The sequence below is a fragment of the Gambusia affinis genome, linkage group LG07, assembly GCF_019740435.1.
Source record: "Gambusia affinis linkage group LG07, SWU_Gaff_1.0, whole genome shotgun sequence".
NCBI lineage: Eukaryota > Metazoa > Chordata > Actinopteri > Cyprinodontiformes > Poeciliidae > Gambusia > Gambusia affinis.
Window position 1 is genome coordinate 4,771,871 of NC_057874.1, and position 18,014 is coordinate 4,789,884.

The 18,014-nt window shown below is 39.2% G+C and overlaps 1 protein-coding gene across 12 annotated transcripts in view; it reads right to left on the bottom strand.

The window, feature by feature from the left end:
• Positions 1-18,014, bottom strand: part of itpr1b (inositol 1,4,5-trisphosphate receptor, type 1b) — a 109,893-nt gene that overhangs the window by 15,329 nt on the left and 76,550 nt on the right. For all 12 annotated transcript variants that reach the window (XM_044121546.1, XM_044121547.1, XM_044121541.1 and 9 more), the window contains 8 exons: positions 15,792-15,914; positions 9,011-9,186; positions 8,749-8,913; positions 8,424-8,613; positions 7,246-7,338; positions 5,371-5,516; positions 2,374-2,539; positions 1,305-1,465 (listed from right to left, as the gene is read on the bottom strand). In XM_044121546.1, coding sequence (XP_043977481.1) covers positions 1,305-1,465; positions 2,374-2,539; positions 5,371-5,516; positions 7,246-7,338; positions 8,424-8,613; positions 8,749-8,913; positions 9,011-9,186; positions 15,792-15,914 — 1,220 coding nt within the window. The remainder of the gene's footprint in view (positions 1-1,304; positions 1,466-2,373; positions 2,540-5,370; positions 5,517-7,245; positions 7,339-8,423; positions 8,614-8,748; positions 8,914-9,010; positions 9,187-15,791; positions 15,915-18,014) is intronic.

Sequence of the window (18,014 nt, forward strand, 5' to 3'; positions counted from 1 at the left end):
TGCAGAGTTAATGAGAGGGAAGTGATGGTGGCGGTGGCGAAAGAGAGAGGGGGGTGGGGGGGGAAGGGTATCCTAAAATCAGGTGGTTCCTCACAAGACTGCAGCAGATCAAGAGAAAAAGGGGAAGAGAGTGGGCTAAATCTAATAAGAAACCGTCAGAAGCCGACAGCAGCGCGAGTGCGTCAATGAAGCAACCACTTCACAAAGTGGGGCTTTCCTTTGGCAGTTGAAATGTTTTCTAAAGGTTTACGACTCGGTTGCAACAATCAAAATGAATCTTTCTTGGTTCTTACTCTTAAGGGCAAAGTTCCACTGTCGTCTATTTTTGGTGTTTGAACATATGAGGCGCCGTGGCTTTAAAGATACCCGATGCAATAAAAAACAAAACAAAAAACACACAAGCATACAACGCCTCGCCACAAGCACAAGGTTGTTGCATTTTATTGGGATTTTGTTGGTGCGTTGCTGAGAAATGGAAAATAACGCCTGAAAATGAAATGCCAGGGATTATTCAATTATTATTATTATTATCATCATTATTAGTATTACTCTTACTTTTATAGTTTATCAAAATGATGTGTTTATGGAACAAATCTGTGGAACAGTCAAATGAAACCAAAGGGAGAAGATCTATTTTTACTTTTATGAAATAAATAAAATATAATATTCATTTTAGGTATAATGAATTATTTTTGATTGAACAGAGTGCAGTATCATTACAAAGATAATGTCTTTTTCTTTATTGTTATTATCTTTATAATAATAAAGACATTGCAAAACATTGCTTGTTTTATGCTTAAAGATGTATCCATACAGGCTAGCTGTATCTTGCTCATTGTAAGATAAATTGACTTGAGGGTTTTTAAGATTTTAAGACTTCTCTTTTTCATTTAAAACTTTGGTTTGTGTTAACAAGTGATATGTTCATTTTAATCTGTAAATGAATGAAATGGGAAAAAAACCAAAACAAAACGTAAACTATGGTTGATAAAGTATTTTTTGTCAACACTGGGAATGTATTTAAAAAAAAAGTTATGAAGAACTCCTCAAAAAAAAAAAAAAAAAAAAAAAAAATCCAAGACTTTGTGAATAAATCTGAAAAATGTTTGACTGTACGTAGTTTCTCAAATAATTCTACAATTTACTTAAAAAAAATAAATAAAAATGAATGAGAACGACCCAAAAAAAAAAAAGAAAAAAAGAAAAAAAGAATGAGAATGACCAAAAAAAACAAAAAAGAACAAAAAACAAAGAAACGGTGGTTTTTGTGTGGAAGACCTGTTTGTGCAGGACAACATTCTTACCCGGATCATTTCGGCCACGTAGCTTTCGGGCCCCGTGAACTCGGTGGAGTCCTTCACCTTCACCAGGACAATGAAGAACAAGTAGTGCCACATGTTGTGCTCCACCTTGATGTGTTCTTCAAAAGTGACCGTCTTATTGTCGAACTTATCTCTCTCCAGTCCTACAAAGGAAAGGATGCAAGACCACCACACACCCAAAATAAACATTACACACGTTCCTTCTCAATTCTTGGGAAAAAAGTGGAGAAATACGCCCTATTAGAGGATGATATAATTGTGCGTGGGGGCGACTGAGAAAATAAGAGGAAACAGGGTCATGCGGGGAATGGACAGAAAAAACGTCAGAGGTGAGAAGGACTTTTTTTGTTTTTTATGTTTTCTGTTACAATAAATCCCAGTAATCCGCTCGTGTTCTTGGATTCTAGTCACAAAAAAAGAAGGCTTCACAGAGCCAGGATTATTCACTACAAAATGTCAACAAGTGACTGTCTGGGCCAGTGACTGCAGCGTGTGTACAGTTGAACGTGGTCAAGCCTCATATGGCAACAGGAAGAAACACTCCTCCTCCACAGCAGCACCTTCCGTGACTAAACATTCATTCTGGGAAGAGGAGGCGTAGGGTTTTTTTTCTTTCTTTTTTTTACACAGAGAAAAAACAGCCCCCATTTTGCAAGCAGCCCTGATGTGAATCAGTGGCACGCTCACACTCAGGCCAGACCACTCGCATGACTTGCATTAATTTTGGCTGAGAGCCATAAAGCTTACACCTTCTGCTCAACTAAAGCTTCATGCAACACGTCAGGTATCGATTGCAGCTTTGACGCAACTGGAACTGAAAGACATCCGTTTGTTTTGTTTGTTTGTTTTGCAGCCATTACAACTTTTATACGCCGATGATTGTAAAAAGAGACAAAAAAAAGAAGGCAGCAATAATATCCCTAAACCACCGAAAGTAAAGTCTGGTCAGAAAACTGGCTGCAGAAATAAAAACAAGGAAAACCCAACATTTATTTTCCGATTACACTGATAAAAAAAACAAAAAAAAAAAACAAATAAATTATTTACCCACCACAAATAAAACATGTCGTCTTTAGGATTTCCTCTTTCTTCTGCTTTTCGCTCCTCAAGTCAGCAAATGTATCGATGATGACACCAAAGATGAGGTTGAGGACAATGATGATGACCATGAAGAAGAAAAGCAGGTCGTAGATGACTCTGGCTGCAAACAAGGGTTCCTGAGGGAGACGGGGAAGAAAACAAGTGAAGCACCATGAGCGTTGAGCTGATTTCACTCTCAGTGGAAATATTTTGTGAGTTTTTACAATGAATTTCCATTAAATTTCAGAAAGTACGCAGAACAGAGGCCCAGGTGGTGGAAACTGAAAAAAAAAAAAGAGAGTGTTGTGGGTTTTTTAGGGAGGAGTTGAGACATGTTCTTGGTCAGGAATTGTTCCCAGATGACTGGACAGCTACAGCTAATCTGATAAGGAAGACAGGTGGGAGGATCCTTGGTGTGTCATCTGGAGGGAATAATGTAGAGAAGGAGATGTGGTGGTGGGGTGGAAAAGTCCAGAAGCATATACATAGACAGGAGCTATCCAAAAAGAAGTGAGACAAAGAGGACTGAGAAGTGGACTAAAGGTAAATGTGGCAGAGGTCAAACAAAGGGCGTATGATGCTAGGGAGGACAATAAGATTGTTGTTTCAGTTGTTTCAGTCTGCCGAGACAGAGCTAGAGATAGAAAGACATGCAGTAGGTGAGAGTGATTAAGGATGGAAATGGAAACGTTCTGACCAGAACTTTGATGACTGAGGAAAATGAGAGAAAATGTAGAGTAGAAGTACGGTGGGTAAGATTTGTAAGGTTGACGTGAGGAAAGTTTGTAGAGGATGAAGAAGGGAAAGGAAGCTGGTCCCGATGACACACTGGTGGAGGTGTGGAAGTGTCTAAGAGTGGTGGAGGTAGAGCTTTTAACTTGGTTGTTCCACAAGATGTTGAAGAGTGGCAGGGAAGTATGTTAGATTAGTGAAGGATGTGAATGAGAGCTGTTGGACAGCAGTGAGGTGTGCTGTAGGAGTGGCAAAGGAGGTCAAGGTGGTGGCGAGACTGCATCAAAGATCGCCTCTAAGCCTCTTCTTGTTTGCTTTGGTCATCGACATGCTGATAAATTCTTGCTAAGGGGAGTCACATGACGCAGTGGTTAGATTGGGCGCTTTGTATTCAAAGGCTACAGACCTCGACAAACGTCCTCTGCATCTGTACCCCCCTTCCTTTAGAGAGTATTGTTGAATAAAGGCCACTAGTGCCAAAAAAATGATTAAATAAATTTTAATTCTTGCTATGTGGGTCTAAATGTAAGGAGGTGAGTTAACTTTTTTTTTGGCCCATTAGTTTTGTTGTGATTTCATCATCTCATTGTTTTCCCCATATTTATGGAATCAACTAAACTTCTGAGAAAGAAAAATCAATGCTATATATATATATATATATATATATATATATATATATATATATATATATATATATATATATATATATAAAGATCGTACAAGATAACACCTGAGAAGTCTACAACTGTTGAAAGAAAGAAAAAAAAACTGAGAACTGAAAAACCAGTGACAAATGTCACTGCCAGGCCCCAAAAAAAAAAAAAAAAAAAAAGTTGCAACCAAAAAAAAATAAATAAAAAGGACACACTAATATTTTGTTGGACTGCCTTTAACTTTGATTATAGAGCACATTTGCTGTGGCATTGCTTTGAAAATTCACAAGACTCATGTTTATCTACTGTGTCTCCACTAGAATACACTGGAATGTGTATCCATAAACTACCTCTGGGTGGGGCAGGAATAAATCAGGAACGAAATGAACACAGGAGACTGACAGAAGGCTCTCTGCATGAGACTGCATCTTTATTAAAACTGTTGCCATGTTGTGACAGTATTATAGGAGGCAGATGATGTATTAAAAAAATAAAAAATAAAAATAAAATTGAGGTCCTCCTTCCTGCGTTACAATTACAATCTGCAACCATGAACTAATTCTGGTCAATCAGAATTCAGCCAATCAGAGCCAGGGGGAGGGTATAAGCGCTGTCAATCAGACTCTTGTACACTGCTAAATGTGCTAATGGTGGAAAAACAACTTGTCGTCACAGGAAAACAGTTTATCTACTGTCGTCGGTGGCTGTGCTAACTAGCTTTAGCATCTGTAGCAGGTTGTGGTAAAGCAGCAGAGAGTAAACGGGAGTGGGTGAGCATGAGAGTGAATGACAGCGTTAAACCCTTCTCCTGATTGGTCGTTTCTGACTGCAGAAACTGCTCATTTCAGGGTTAAAACAAAAATATTTAATAGATGCATTGTTTGTTGCCATTATGCTGTAACTATTTAGTCTAATATTAATCATAAATGTGCTTCAGTGAAAACAGGCCTCTGTCCTGCTGGGGGTTTTTGTCACGGGAAAAAAAAAAACTCATCTAAGTTTATCTAATTTTGAGTTCACTCCCTCATTCTTTACGTTAGACTGAAGATCTAAGGCATTCTGTGATACAAGCCTGTCTTCCTCCCTTATGAGATAACTTTATTGTTATTTCTGGAATGCCGGACGTTACAAGAGTCTTCGCTGCGGCCGCTTTGACCTTTCAGCGGCGCGCTTCTCTCAGTCAGACAGAGCTTCTTTATGCACGGGGCAGCCCTTACACCATTTCTCAGGAAATAAACTGGTCAATGTGCACTTACTGGGTCAGATTTATTACATGCTTTTTGAAGATGGGGAAAATTAACAGCTTGATGGTCTTGTTAGATCATAAATGCAACTTTTAAGACCACTCGTTTTTCTCCAATTACTTTAATTCAATTCAACGTAATTCAATCTGGTTGCGAGGCGGGAAAACGGGCAAGAATTCACGTCATGTGTGCTGCCGTTTTCTGTTTGAAAAGAAAGCAATGTGACAAAAAAAGAGCTAAAAAATATATACATTTGTGCTTTCAAGTGAACCTTTATTTGATCACGCTCTCAGAAACCTCCGCATGATCTCTTTGTTGCCGAGTTTGTTTACTCCGTACCTCTTTGGACGGCTTGCGCAGGACGTCCCCAACACCTCCTCCACTCCTCAGGCCGTGACTCAGTACTGTGACAATGCACATGAGTAAGGAGTCGCATGTTCGCTCCTTGTCCTCAATCACCACTGATGGCTGGACAGCAACAGCAGCTACGAAGAGAAAGAAAATGTTACGTTTTTAGATACCTGCCGTCTGCGGCAAAATGCCAAAGTTGCTCTGCTGGAGGAGAGACATTGTTTTTAATCAATAAATCTCGAAACACAGACAGGGCCAGGGTCATTTTGAGTAGAGCCGGAACCACACTGGATTCATTAATCTGATATATGATCGATTTTCTAGCTCTGACCCACGGATAACTGCAGATTTCTCTTAAAGTACAATCAAAACGTGAGAATATTTAAGAAAAGCATGAACAGTAAAAAATGTTATTGGAAGCCAAGCGGACATTACGTAAGGGTGTGAGGTTGAAACTGCTTCGTCCACATCACAGAAGGTAAAGCTGAAGGTCAGCCAATTCCAGTTACAAGTTTATGAGTGGAAAGTAACCAGCTACGTTTACTCTTGTTACTGTAATTAATACAATTTGTCTGTACTTTGTTCTTTTTCAAGAACTTTACAAAACCTGAACTTTTTAATTTAGCACGTGTTGAGTAAAGTATTTTACTCAATTACATTTGAAATCATTTCCATTGAGTAATTTTATTATAATTATTTAAATCAGGCCTGTGTGCAATCATGGCACGGGGTTGATCATGTACGCTGCTGTCCTGTAGCGGTGGTGCATTGTGTTGTAATGACTGTTACCACTAGGTGGCCTGGCCATTGCTTGGATACTATTTTGCTTTGAGTTGAAGACTAAGCAAATGCTAATGCAAAAAAACATAAAGATAGATTATGCTCTGTTCTAGAGCAGAAAGACACAACAGTCCTCCCCCCTTTTTTTTCCTTCCCAGAGACGCATCCTGGCGCGACACATCAATGCTCTCAGTCGGTGTTGTTCAGAAGATGGAGGGTAGACAGAATGAGAGTGGCATGGAGAAGTAAAAGAGGGAAGTTCTGGAAACAGATGCAGCTAAACGAGCAAAAATCTTTAAACCTTTTCTCAAAAACGAGTTTGCGTAAACAAGTAAGGCAAACCACTGTGCAATCCTTCCAATGAGCCGTGTGGTGTTGTGGCATATAGCAACGTTGCCTAATTTATTTACTTTTAGGACTTGGCACCGCATACCTTCGATGAAGACAGAAGAAATGAATAAGGGATCACCAAATCCATACTTTTAGAGCTGGCTTGCTAAAGAAGCTGTGAGAACTTTAAGTATAGGATTTTCTCCAATTAGCGACAAAAACTATCCCATACTTGAACAGTGATGAAGGGTTTTGGAAGCTTAGGCGAGGTCGGGGGTCAAGCAATTTGGGGATTGGATATGGCTGACTGATCGGTTTTAAGCTGCTGAATGTGTTCGTGATTGAATGGTGGTTTTTCCCATCAAGATTAGTCGCTTCCAAAGACTTATTGTTTGGAGTTGGAGGCTTTCTGAGCCATCACTGGATGGATCGTTCAATCCACTTGTACCTGATGGTTTTTAATCCTTGACCTTTTCACCTCAGGCCCGAGTATCGGCCCTCTCTCGCAGCACGAGGGACCCAATTTCACCAGGTGGCTCCGTCTGACTAAATCTCGTGATTTGTTCAGCTGTGCTGATCTTGGTGACTCAGGAAAACGCAGAGCCGTCGTAAAACAAACATAGAAGCCACAAGCACAGTCGCACACCAACAACCTGGAATCTCATGCATGCACCAACACGTGGCTTCAGACCTAACAGAAGCTTTGAACTTTAACATCCTCCCTCCAACATGTTCATACTTTCGTCAACGTACCATCCACGACGGCTTCTGTCGAGCAGTTTTCTCCATTTTCCTTCTGGCACGCTCCGCCTGAGAAGAACTCTCCAATCATGCTGGCTCCATGTTCTGTTCAGCAACAGAACGTGCATGATTATGCACGTGCATAAACAAAGTCACACGCATATATATTAGCACAATGCATACAAGTGCATTGCAGAAGTACTGAGGTGCCTTCATTTATTCATTTATTTTTTGACATGTTGCCACGTTTCAACCACAAACTGCGATATATTTTATTTGGGTTGAAGTGATAGACCTCGACTTCACAATTCTGAAAGTAGTTCTTAATGTGAAGTGACGGGAAAATGATACAAGGTTTTAACAAAGAAAAAAAATCTGAATAGTGTGGTGAGAGTTTGGTATTCCATACCAAGGTCAATCATTTGTAGATCAACCTTCTGCTGCAGAAGACCTGCCACAGATCTTTACGTGGATTAAGATCAGAACTATCAGTGAAGGATTCTAACAATGTGGTTCATTCTACACCAATACATTGTAGCTATGAGTCTGTATTTACTCTTTTTTCTTCTAATATAACGAAGACCTTATTGGTTGGACATTGTTTTATGCCCTAAACATCCATTAAAATTCACTCCATATTTAACCTGTCTGCTGTGTTCCTTAGGCTTCGTGATGCTGCTTTATGCACTAATGTTCTCTAACAAAGATCTGAGGTCTTCACAGAACAGCTGAATTTATACCGACACAAAATTATCTACAGATGTAATGGTCAGGTGACTTCTAAAGGCAATCGACTGGACCGGATTTCACCAGAATAAAAATGGGGAAGTCCACCTTTTAGATTTCTTCTGAAAAATCTAAATAAAACCAAATATTACAAACCTTCCCTTTCGTAATCACAAACTACTTTATATTGGTATGTTGCATAAAATCCCACAAACATTGAAGTTTGCAGTTGAAAAAGTTTAAGGTGTGTGAATACTTTATTAAGGCAGTGTTGGTCACAAAACCAACGTTGTAAAACTTGTAGGATTTTGACAAAAATGTGAAGAAATTTTGATCGTACATCTTGGTTACACTGATATTTCTTCATGTAAGGCGTTTTGATAATGATGAAAATCATTCCATGAGTACTTGGGTCAAGAAGGGCAAGAAACACTTTGATGCCTCCAGCCAAGACTTTAACATACCGAGAGTTTTGTTGGGTATCCTGTCGACGGCCAAAATGAAGTCGTCCTTGAAGAAGATGTATCCCACGATCGAGAAGAGGTAGACGAGGATGAGGGCCAACACGGCCGTCAGAACTATGGAGCGTCCGTTCCGGGTGACACTCTTTATCACGTTCAGTAAGGTCTCTTCTCGGTAAACAAGATCGAAGAGCTGAAAAAGATGAAAATTCACAAATGAGTGATGGCATCTTTGAGAACCACAGGAACAAAAGGAGACTCTTTTTGTTTCCTTCACTTGTCTTTAATACTACTAATATTATTGAGCTAATGTGATTTGCGTAAATACCAGCAAGCTGTAGAAGAAGACGTGGACGAAGACCCCCAGCGAGCAGATAATCAGGTAGAGCAGGTGGTACAGGAACTCCACGTCCATGATCATGGCCAGGTATCCGCGCGTGAAGGTTCCTCGGTTCCCAACGAAGCTCATTAGGAAGATCACCTTGTTACACAGCTGGGAAAACCAACAAAACACCTCTTGTGACTCAGAGAAACATGAGAATCGCAACCAGAAAACGTCCGCTTTGGTAAACAGGCTGATGCAGGCTTACATTGAACCCGCCCAGCAGGAGCAGCGTGGGCTCCAGGCCCACAGAGAAGATCAGCCGCAGGATGGTGGACGCAATCAGCGCCCTGATTCCATGAGGCTGAGGCAACACGATGACGATGGCCAGCGACACCAGCATGGCCATCCATAACAGAGCAGACAGGTGGGGCTCCAGGGTCCCTGAAGGAAAAAACAGAAGAATTTGGTTAGAGAAAGGCAGAAGAAAAAAAATCCATTCAGTCAGTTCACTTCAAGTCACGGCTGTTATTACAAATACTTGCTTTTTTCTAAAACAGATGGTGATTATTTCTTCTCTTACAGCAAAATACATTCCACACTGTACGATGGGACAGCTAAAATATTGTCTAACAGAACAATGAATACAATAGTAAAGCTGAAACAATGACAAAAGAGAGAAAACAGACAATAATGAGGGCTAAAAATGAGTTCCAGCGTTAATTAAAATCTGAAAGAATTTGTAATTTTCTCCGTCAGATAAATGTCCCAAACTTTTCAGAGTTTTGTTACGTGGAAGGCCAGGTCTGTCACAACAACAAATATAAATCACTGCAATATGCCATAATATTGCTACCTAGGAAGGTTTACCTTTTTTAATTGATTTACTGCTACAGTGAGTTACATATATTAATAATGAACAACAGGAACAACATCCAACTTCTACCCAGACCTTTTGGATGCCCACATATTTTTATATTTAGTTTTATATTTAGTGCGTGGGGCTTTATTATCGCAGGAGTCCTGATCAGTATGCAGCTGACAGACTGGGTGGCTTTGTTAATGGGATTCCCATTCCTCACAAAGCACACATTACAAAAGGAGATTAGTCACATTCCTTTTTTGTCTAAGGCACCAAGTGGACCTCCCTAATCATCTCCGGCGTCTACAACGCTCGTCAGGTATGCGTTACATAACCCTCTGCTGGATAAAAATAGACGCTGCAGCAGCCAAAGTTGTCAGCGACGGTTCTAGGTACGGCTTTGTTGCGTTGGAGCTCAAAACGCTCGATACAGACAGAGTAACACACCATCCAAGGCTGCTTATCTGCCTTTTTGCTTTTGAAGGATCTTCAGACATGGGCTATAATGCCACACCAGCAGCTTCGACAATCTTTCCAAAGCCTCTGTCATCAAACACTTTGCCGTCTCCATGCGTCTTCTCAATGTAGTCACAGCCGACTCGTGCTGAGGCCAAGCTCGAGTTTGTTTGATCAGTCAGCCGCAAACAAGGATTAAGGAGAGTTATACAATCAAATCTGAAGCATTTGCTCGGCCAAAGGAATTGCTACACCTAGTTCCTCCTCCATTCATATTTTATGCTAAAAGAACGGTACATGAAGACTTCCAACGCTGATTTTATGTGTAGTGCTGACGCACAAGCGTCCTGTTCTCCCACACGTTTCATGTAGTCACAACCCACAATGCCTACAGAAACCACAAAACACCCAGGTTAATTATCATTTGCATTAGAGTCAAGCATGATAATATTACCAGGCTTGTGTTTGTTGAGTAGACTTGACTTGAGTAGGCACAGCTCAAAACTGCAGTGTTCCCACATTTTTAGGGATTCTTCATTCCTCAATAAATTAAAAAAAAATCTAAATGAACAAGTGTTGAAGTTAAGGATCTCAGTAAATTGTAGGAAGTTGAACCACCCAGTTGCCTCACTTTCCCCATCTAGATCAGTCCATTGGTTGTAAAATTGCACAAATTGAGAATATGAAAAAAAAATTTTTTTTTAAATTGGTTAATGGAAACATGGCTATTTTGAAAAAAAAGCTCAAGATTTTTGATGAAACTAAATGAGGTGGTTTTTTAGCATTAGGGAATTTATTTTTATTTTTTTAAACTAAACAATGCGACACTCTGCTGCCCTGAGTCAACACTTTATAGTACCACTTTAAACTGCAAGGTTTTAGGGATTTGCATCAACTACTTTTGAACATCTAGAGACCAACTTTTTATGTTTTTATTTATAATTTCTTCATTAAAGGCTAGACTTTATCTGAGCCATTCCAACAGACAAATCTAAACCATTTCATTTAACTCTTACTGTATGTTAAGACTCAAGCCTGTCAAGGTTTTAAATTTTTTCTCAAGACCCATTTGTCTTCTTTTGCGTTTGATTCAAACAGAACGAGTTTCTTCTATCAAGTTCATTTATGTAGCACATTTAAAAACAACCACAGCTGAACAAAGTGCTTCACAGTACTTTCATCATAGATAAACACATAAATGATACAAGAAGTAAAATTAGTTGAAGAAAAACTAGCATAAAATTGGAAGTAAAATGCCAAGAAAAAACAATGATATGAATCAAAACTGAGAAATAGTTCATTTCAGTTGCAGCATTTTCCCCAAAAACTCAAATCAATTAAGTAACAATTTTTCCTTTTTTTTGTTTAGCTATAATGGCAGTCATGGAGTATATTTGTATTTTGTTCTAGTCTTAGATCTCTCTCTATATTTTTTTCTTGTTCTTGTTGTTTCATTGAATTATAAAGCACTTTGGGCGATATGTTGTTTTTATGAGCTATATATTTCCCCAACGCCAACAACCTAACCCTGCTTCAGCTTCTCCACAACTTTGTTGTTCTCCAACAAACTTTTAACCTTTATTATTAGTCTTCTGCTTTTGTTGATCGTTCACATGAAATGTCAATAAAAACACTTCAAGGTTTGCAAGAAAGTTATCCTTACCTTGCATATTGAAAGCCGGTTATTATCATTCGTTTAGTCCAAGTTAAAGGTAGAAAAAGTAAAAATAAAATAAAATAAACTGCAGCTAAATTTTAGAAACCTATTGCTTTCTTCAAAATTTTAGATTGGGCCACCACAAGTGAGAAAATGCAACTGAAGCAACATGTTTTTTCATCTCAACCATTTTAGTCGGTTGTTCCTGTGTTATTGATATGCAATAATAGTCATGACTTTCAGAGGACGGAAACAGCTCAGGTGTGAGGTTGTTGCAGGTTACTTGGTTCACGCTGGTTAAACTGCGACAGGAAATGTTTCAGACACGAAGCTGTGTTTAGACACCCGCACAAGAAGTCTTCACCAGATCAATATAGTAAAGTTTAGCAACACTGAAACACACTGACCCGTGCTCTAGACTTGCACTATTTTTTGGTCTCTTTACAGTGAAAAGCTTGAGGTGTTGCTATGTTTGCTTCTGCACCGCCACATTTATGCAGCACTCCTTATTAATAGTTACCTTCACAACAAAAGAAGAGGTTTTCTATATTAAGTTTGTTTATAAAGTGTTTAGATTTGTAGCTGACAGAGTCCAAGCATCAAACCATGTGATGATATTTCTAACTGTTTGCCATTTTAAGAAACTATTTTAATATCGTAAGAAATGTGCTTTTGGTAAAGTGTAAAGTTTGTCTGAGAAATCATCAAAAAATAAACACCACAACGCAATTTGGGGAGATTTGTTTTGTCTTGTGTTCATTTTCAGGTCAGTCTATTAACTTTGGTTTTAATACTTGATATAACCAGCCACAAATTGAGGCCACCATCAGTTAGCAGAAACAGCTTTTGTCCTGGATTGACTCGGAGCTCTCAGATGATCCTTTAAAACTGAAAACCACATGAGGTTTCTAAAGCTAAGCAAAACAATCTTTTTTTTTTTTTTTGTCTCTATAACTGAGGAAGTACAAACAAAAGGGGACCTCGCCATTTGACCCCAGTCAGAACAATTGAAAGTTTATGCAAACAATGTGAGTCTTCTCTTTGCTTTCAAACAAAAGAGGCCCTAATGACTGGCGGCTTTTCACATCTCCACAAGCGCCGTCCTCGCAGAGGGCCAGAGGGGGGAAAAAAAAGAAAAAGAAAAAGAGGAGAGACCAGAAGAAAAGGAAAACTGAAACTACATGTAAAAACATGCTGGGATCTGTCACTTACTCCCTTTGTTTGTGAAGAATCGCCTGTCGTGCAGAACTGCCAGCACTCAGACGACTCCGTTTCACTTAAAATACTTTTGCTGTAGTAATCTGCTGGACCTTATGACCTGCGAGGCTACTTAAATCTATTTTTCAAAGCAGTGAGACATAACCTGAGAGACTAGAGGTAATAATAGTGTAGGACCAAAGTCAATTATCCCGTTTATCTCTGTGTACGTGGCGTTTGGTCCGCATCGCGTATGATGTTTAACTTTTCAAACAGAGGAGGCTGTATTGGGTCATCTCTCCAGATTGCCTGGTTTAATAATAACGCATAACCTGAAATATCAAAATATGACTCATTTCAAAAACAGCGTTGCTTTAGAAAGTGATCTGGTCGTCCATTTTCCTGACGAACATTGAAGGAGTATGGCTTCTTTTGCAAAAGTATGAGTTGTATTTAGGCAAAATGACGTTTTTCTGGTTTCCATTCACAGCAGAATCCTCAGACAGGCTTTGCAGAGCCGGTCAAAGATTATCTAGGGCCTTGAGCTGACTTTAATTTGGGGCCCCACTTGAAGTAAGACACAAACTTTAACCCTAAAATCTCTCTTGAATTGCTTTATTTTTTGAATGTTTTTTTTGTATGAAGCACATTTTAAATCCCCTTGTTTCACTATTTGTTTGTAAGCCAACACCATTTTCCAAACTTGTATAATGAACTAGCTTACATAGTTAACCAAATAGCTTTTCACAGATTATCTGATTCATGTTAAACAGTCGCAACATTATGACAGTTTTAACAAATATGTATAAAAATACACTTTAAAAAAAATAAAAGTTACATATTGCATCTTTAAGCAGGAACAGATATATCTCTGGAAACAGGTTAAGGGAGATATCAAGTGGGTCTTCTTGAAATAAGCTAGCAGTGTGACATCCATATCTTCTGACTGGTGAACATGCTCATCACTTCATTGCCTGTGGTAAAGCTAGAGAAGTGTGAAGCTGCACCCAAACCACAAGCATTCAGGAGCACAGACAGCTCTGTGAAAGTCTAAGAATTTGACACAGTGTACATGTATCACCGTCATGAGTTCTACAAGCATCAAATGAAATGTCCAACTTCAAAAAGTCAATCTAAAGCATCACCTGCCATGGTACTGGTGGTATAAACCCCATGGGAGCTGCTTGAAAAACTCACATCTTGCGCTCCATATCGTCAGAGTTCTGCTTCACCCCTGACCTCAGCAGTTATTGCTTGTGCCATTTCAAGTTCCTGTGTTGTAATCTAGTTGTCACACTCATTGTGTTAACCACAGGGTACTCAACAGATGCTTGCAGATCACAAGCGGTGCTTTGAGAAACTATCTGTTGTTCTACATAGAAGAAAAGGTTGATGAGATGGAAATAAAAAAAAGCAGCCTTGTGGTGTGAGCATCTTGATGTGTAACCTCACTCGACCGATGGCTGTAAACGTCCCGGTCACACGAAAAGTAAAGAATACCTCTTCAAAGCGGCATTCAAATATACCGCCATGTGGTTATTATCAAAAGGCTGCATGTTGTAGGAGCTACATCAATGAAAACATAAAAATATGTTCAATACATCACAACAAAGAGATTTTGATGAACATTTTTTGTTCTTAAGGTTTTATTGACAATGTAATCAATTCATTGATGACAATTCTAGTAGCACGCTGAACATGCACTTCTAGAAGGCGAACAGACTTTTCTTGTTGCTTGAAGACATTTCAACTCTCCACCAGAAGGTTCTAAACATTGGCTAGAAGTAATAGGCTCCTAACCTGTAATCAGAACAATCACTTTTAGGGCCATTAGGATCCGTCGTGGGGCATGTGGGATACGCATGTCACTGCCCCCCCCCCTCTATTCAGCTCAATGTCTGGGTCATAATTGCTTGACAACGCAAACATGTACCTAACGACAATTTGTTTTGGTCACATGTCCCCGGCTGTGATTTAGAGTAAAATTGCCTCGTGGAACAAGTCAGGGCTGCAGAGGACGTGTTAGCGAGATGAGATCTGAGGCCACATCCTCTGTTTTTTTGGTGGTTTTTCTTATTTAACAGAGACAGCTTCTGTCACACCTCTCAAGCCACCTGCATTCTGTTTTGTGAAGATTGCAGTCTTCATACAAGTGTTGTCAAAGACTTGTGATTGAAATGAACCACTGATTCTTGTCTAAAAGAGTTTGCTCTTTAGTTTTGGTTCATCCCTCATCACTGTTTACTTTCTCCAATGTAGAGGTCTGAATGTTCCTCACTGCACTAGCCTGTATGTACCAAACCTCTGACTTTGTGTTTGGGTGTTTTATCGTTGGGAGCAACCAGTGCTTATGATGCCTGGACAATATCCATCTAATGCTGAAATGAAGACGGTTGCAGTAATCTTAAGGTTTCATTGCCATCTTCTCATACATCTGCACCACTCTTAAGGTGTTAGGGTCACTCTTCCAATTCAAACTAAAATTTATAAATTACTTCCAACCATTTCCCAACTAACTGAGAGTCGACACCAATGAAAGACCGTCTACTTCAACTGAAATGCCAACCAGATACATCAATGATCAGAGAAATGGCCCATGGCAACTCTGGAGGAGATGAGGGTAACTATAGCTCGTCAACTCCATCAATCTGACGTTTATGGGGAAAAATGACCGGAAAACAGCCATAAAAAGTTCTGTTGGTGGTTGGCCACAAACCACCGTTGCTTTTCTTCAACAAGAATTGAGAATTCAGCAAAGATGCACCTTCCACCGGGACATGAGCCTCAATAAAACAATGAAGTTTTAAAAACGCAATAAAACAATGAGGTTTGTGAGGTATCAGCACTTCTGGCGTAATAAAGTGAAAGTTGACTGACCTCCACGGAAACCTTCCAGAGGGTAGAAGAAGGCCACAAGGAGGTTCATGAGTACGGCCAGGTTGAAGGAGATGCTGCTCCAGAAGGACATGTTCCTGGAGCACCAGTAAAGGATGGGCTGAGCTGAAATAGATTTTCACAATTTTGAGTAATTTCATCAATAGAAAACACAGCAGCATGCAAACATCCTCAACAAAGTACAACTTACTTAGTAAAACTGCCAAGAAGATTAATGTTTATACCCAAACAGGAGTGCTCCTCATCCTGACATCAAGTGTCAAAATGTACAGCCTGAACTGCAATTCCTTCTATTTTCTAAACCTCAAATATTAACCCAAACAAAACAAGCTGAACTTTAGGAAATTCAGTCTGGATCACAAACAGATGGCATGATGACATTTTGCACCAAAGTGGTTATTAGTCACAACCTATGCCCTGCTCTTGGTCAGGAGATCAGTATCGTGGGCCAACACTATTTCGGGCCCAGCTTTTCTGCAGAAAAGCAGAACTGGCAGCTGAAGGCACTATATTCATGTCAAGTGGTTTGCACCAGCGGAAAGAGCACAATCTCCTGGTGTGCTGATTCACTCGTAGAGGAAACAGAAGGTGGCTTCTCACATGCTTTCACCCTGCAGACCAGCAACACTCCTACACGCCTGACCATGGGACAAGCCAAAACATGTTCCTCAATACAGAGAGAAGCGTAAACAAAGCGACGTCTGAGAACCGAATCAGTCAGAGGTCAACAGGAACATGTCCAGACCTGAAAAGGAAACCTACTTTTTTGTTTGTTTGTTTTCATTATGTTCTTTCTGCTCTGGTTTAGTGTCTATATGTAGCTTTACACTGAAACATTAAATACGCTGCTTTGACTCGTCTCCAGACTCGGTGACAATTAGTGGTTCTGATCGCTCCAACTGGCAAGAACAGGAAGGAGGTCATAAGATTCCCATTAAACTGAGCACACTCAAAGGACCCAGATAAGCCAAATCCTGCCAGAAAGGCCATTTGCTTTCAGGTGACCATGACAGAGGAGAAAACACTCAGACACTTATCTAATTGTATCAATCCTAGATACCACACGTAAAACCCAAAGTTGAATTCAACAGTGTGTTAACTGTCCACTGCAACTTAAAATTCCCCAACTTGTTACGAGTAGCAAAGGTTGCGCAATGATTCTTGATGCATCATGTTTAGCTTGAATTTGTTAAATGCTAAATATTCATTACAGTTTAATAAAACAACAACAACATTATATGTTCACATTAACTCTATCAAGGTTAACTTGGCATTTCCTGTTGCATCCCTCCAGGTTTCATGACAAAAGGAGTTCATCTCTTTTATATACATATGTAGTATGACAAATTTCATTCAATTTTGAATTTTGTCAAAAAACAAAACAAAGAAAAAAAATCAGGAAGTACTGCATCACAACCTCCAATCAATAACATAATATTTGCTCTGACTGGACATTTATTCAGTTGCGGTATTTGTGGGGAAACAAATTATTATTATTGCAAATTGGACATAGAATTACTTTATTAGAGATCTAAATGTTGTAGTCTTATGAAAATTAGCTTAAATGTATAAAAATGTGTGTTTTCATATTCATTCTTTCTTAAGCAGTAGTATCAGCTTGAGTTTTTGTGAATTATTTTCTCATCTTTTATAGAAAAAGAACACAGTAATGTGGCAGTAATGTTGTTATAAATTTAAACTTTAACCTGATAAATCCTCCTCTGAGTGAGCAACAACAGCTAAAGAGTTCTCACTTCTTGAATTTTAACCACTACCTCTACTTTCATTGACATATAACCCAATATCATCAATGACTATGTTCTCTTCACACGGCCATCTTTTAACGTTTTACAGGACAAAACCAATGTTCCAGACTCTTTATGCAGTGCATAAAAAAGAAAACAGAAATCCCTGTCCATGACTGCTTCTCTTTAACTCTGTCTGCGTCGCTGTTAATCACATTTCATTTTTATTTCATAATGTAAATCCTATTTCCTTCAAATGATTTCTTATACTTTGAATTGTTTTCCCAAGATGTTCAAATCATTTCTTTTTACAATGTTTTCATTTTGTTTTTTGTTTTTTTTCCCCCTTTGAAATTCAGACCAAGCAGACTGACTGTTCTCTCAAACAATCATTTAAAAGCTTTAAAGCATTGCTATGGTTGTAAACTGAAGCTTTTTTTGTCTGACCATTTTTCCTTGT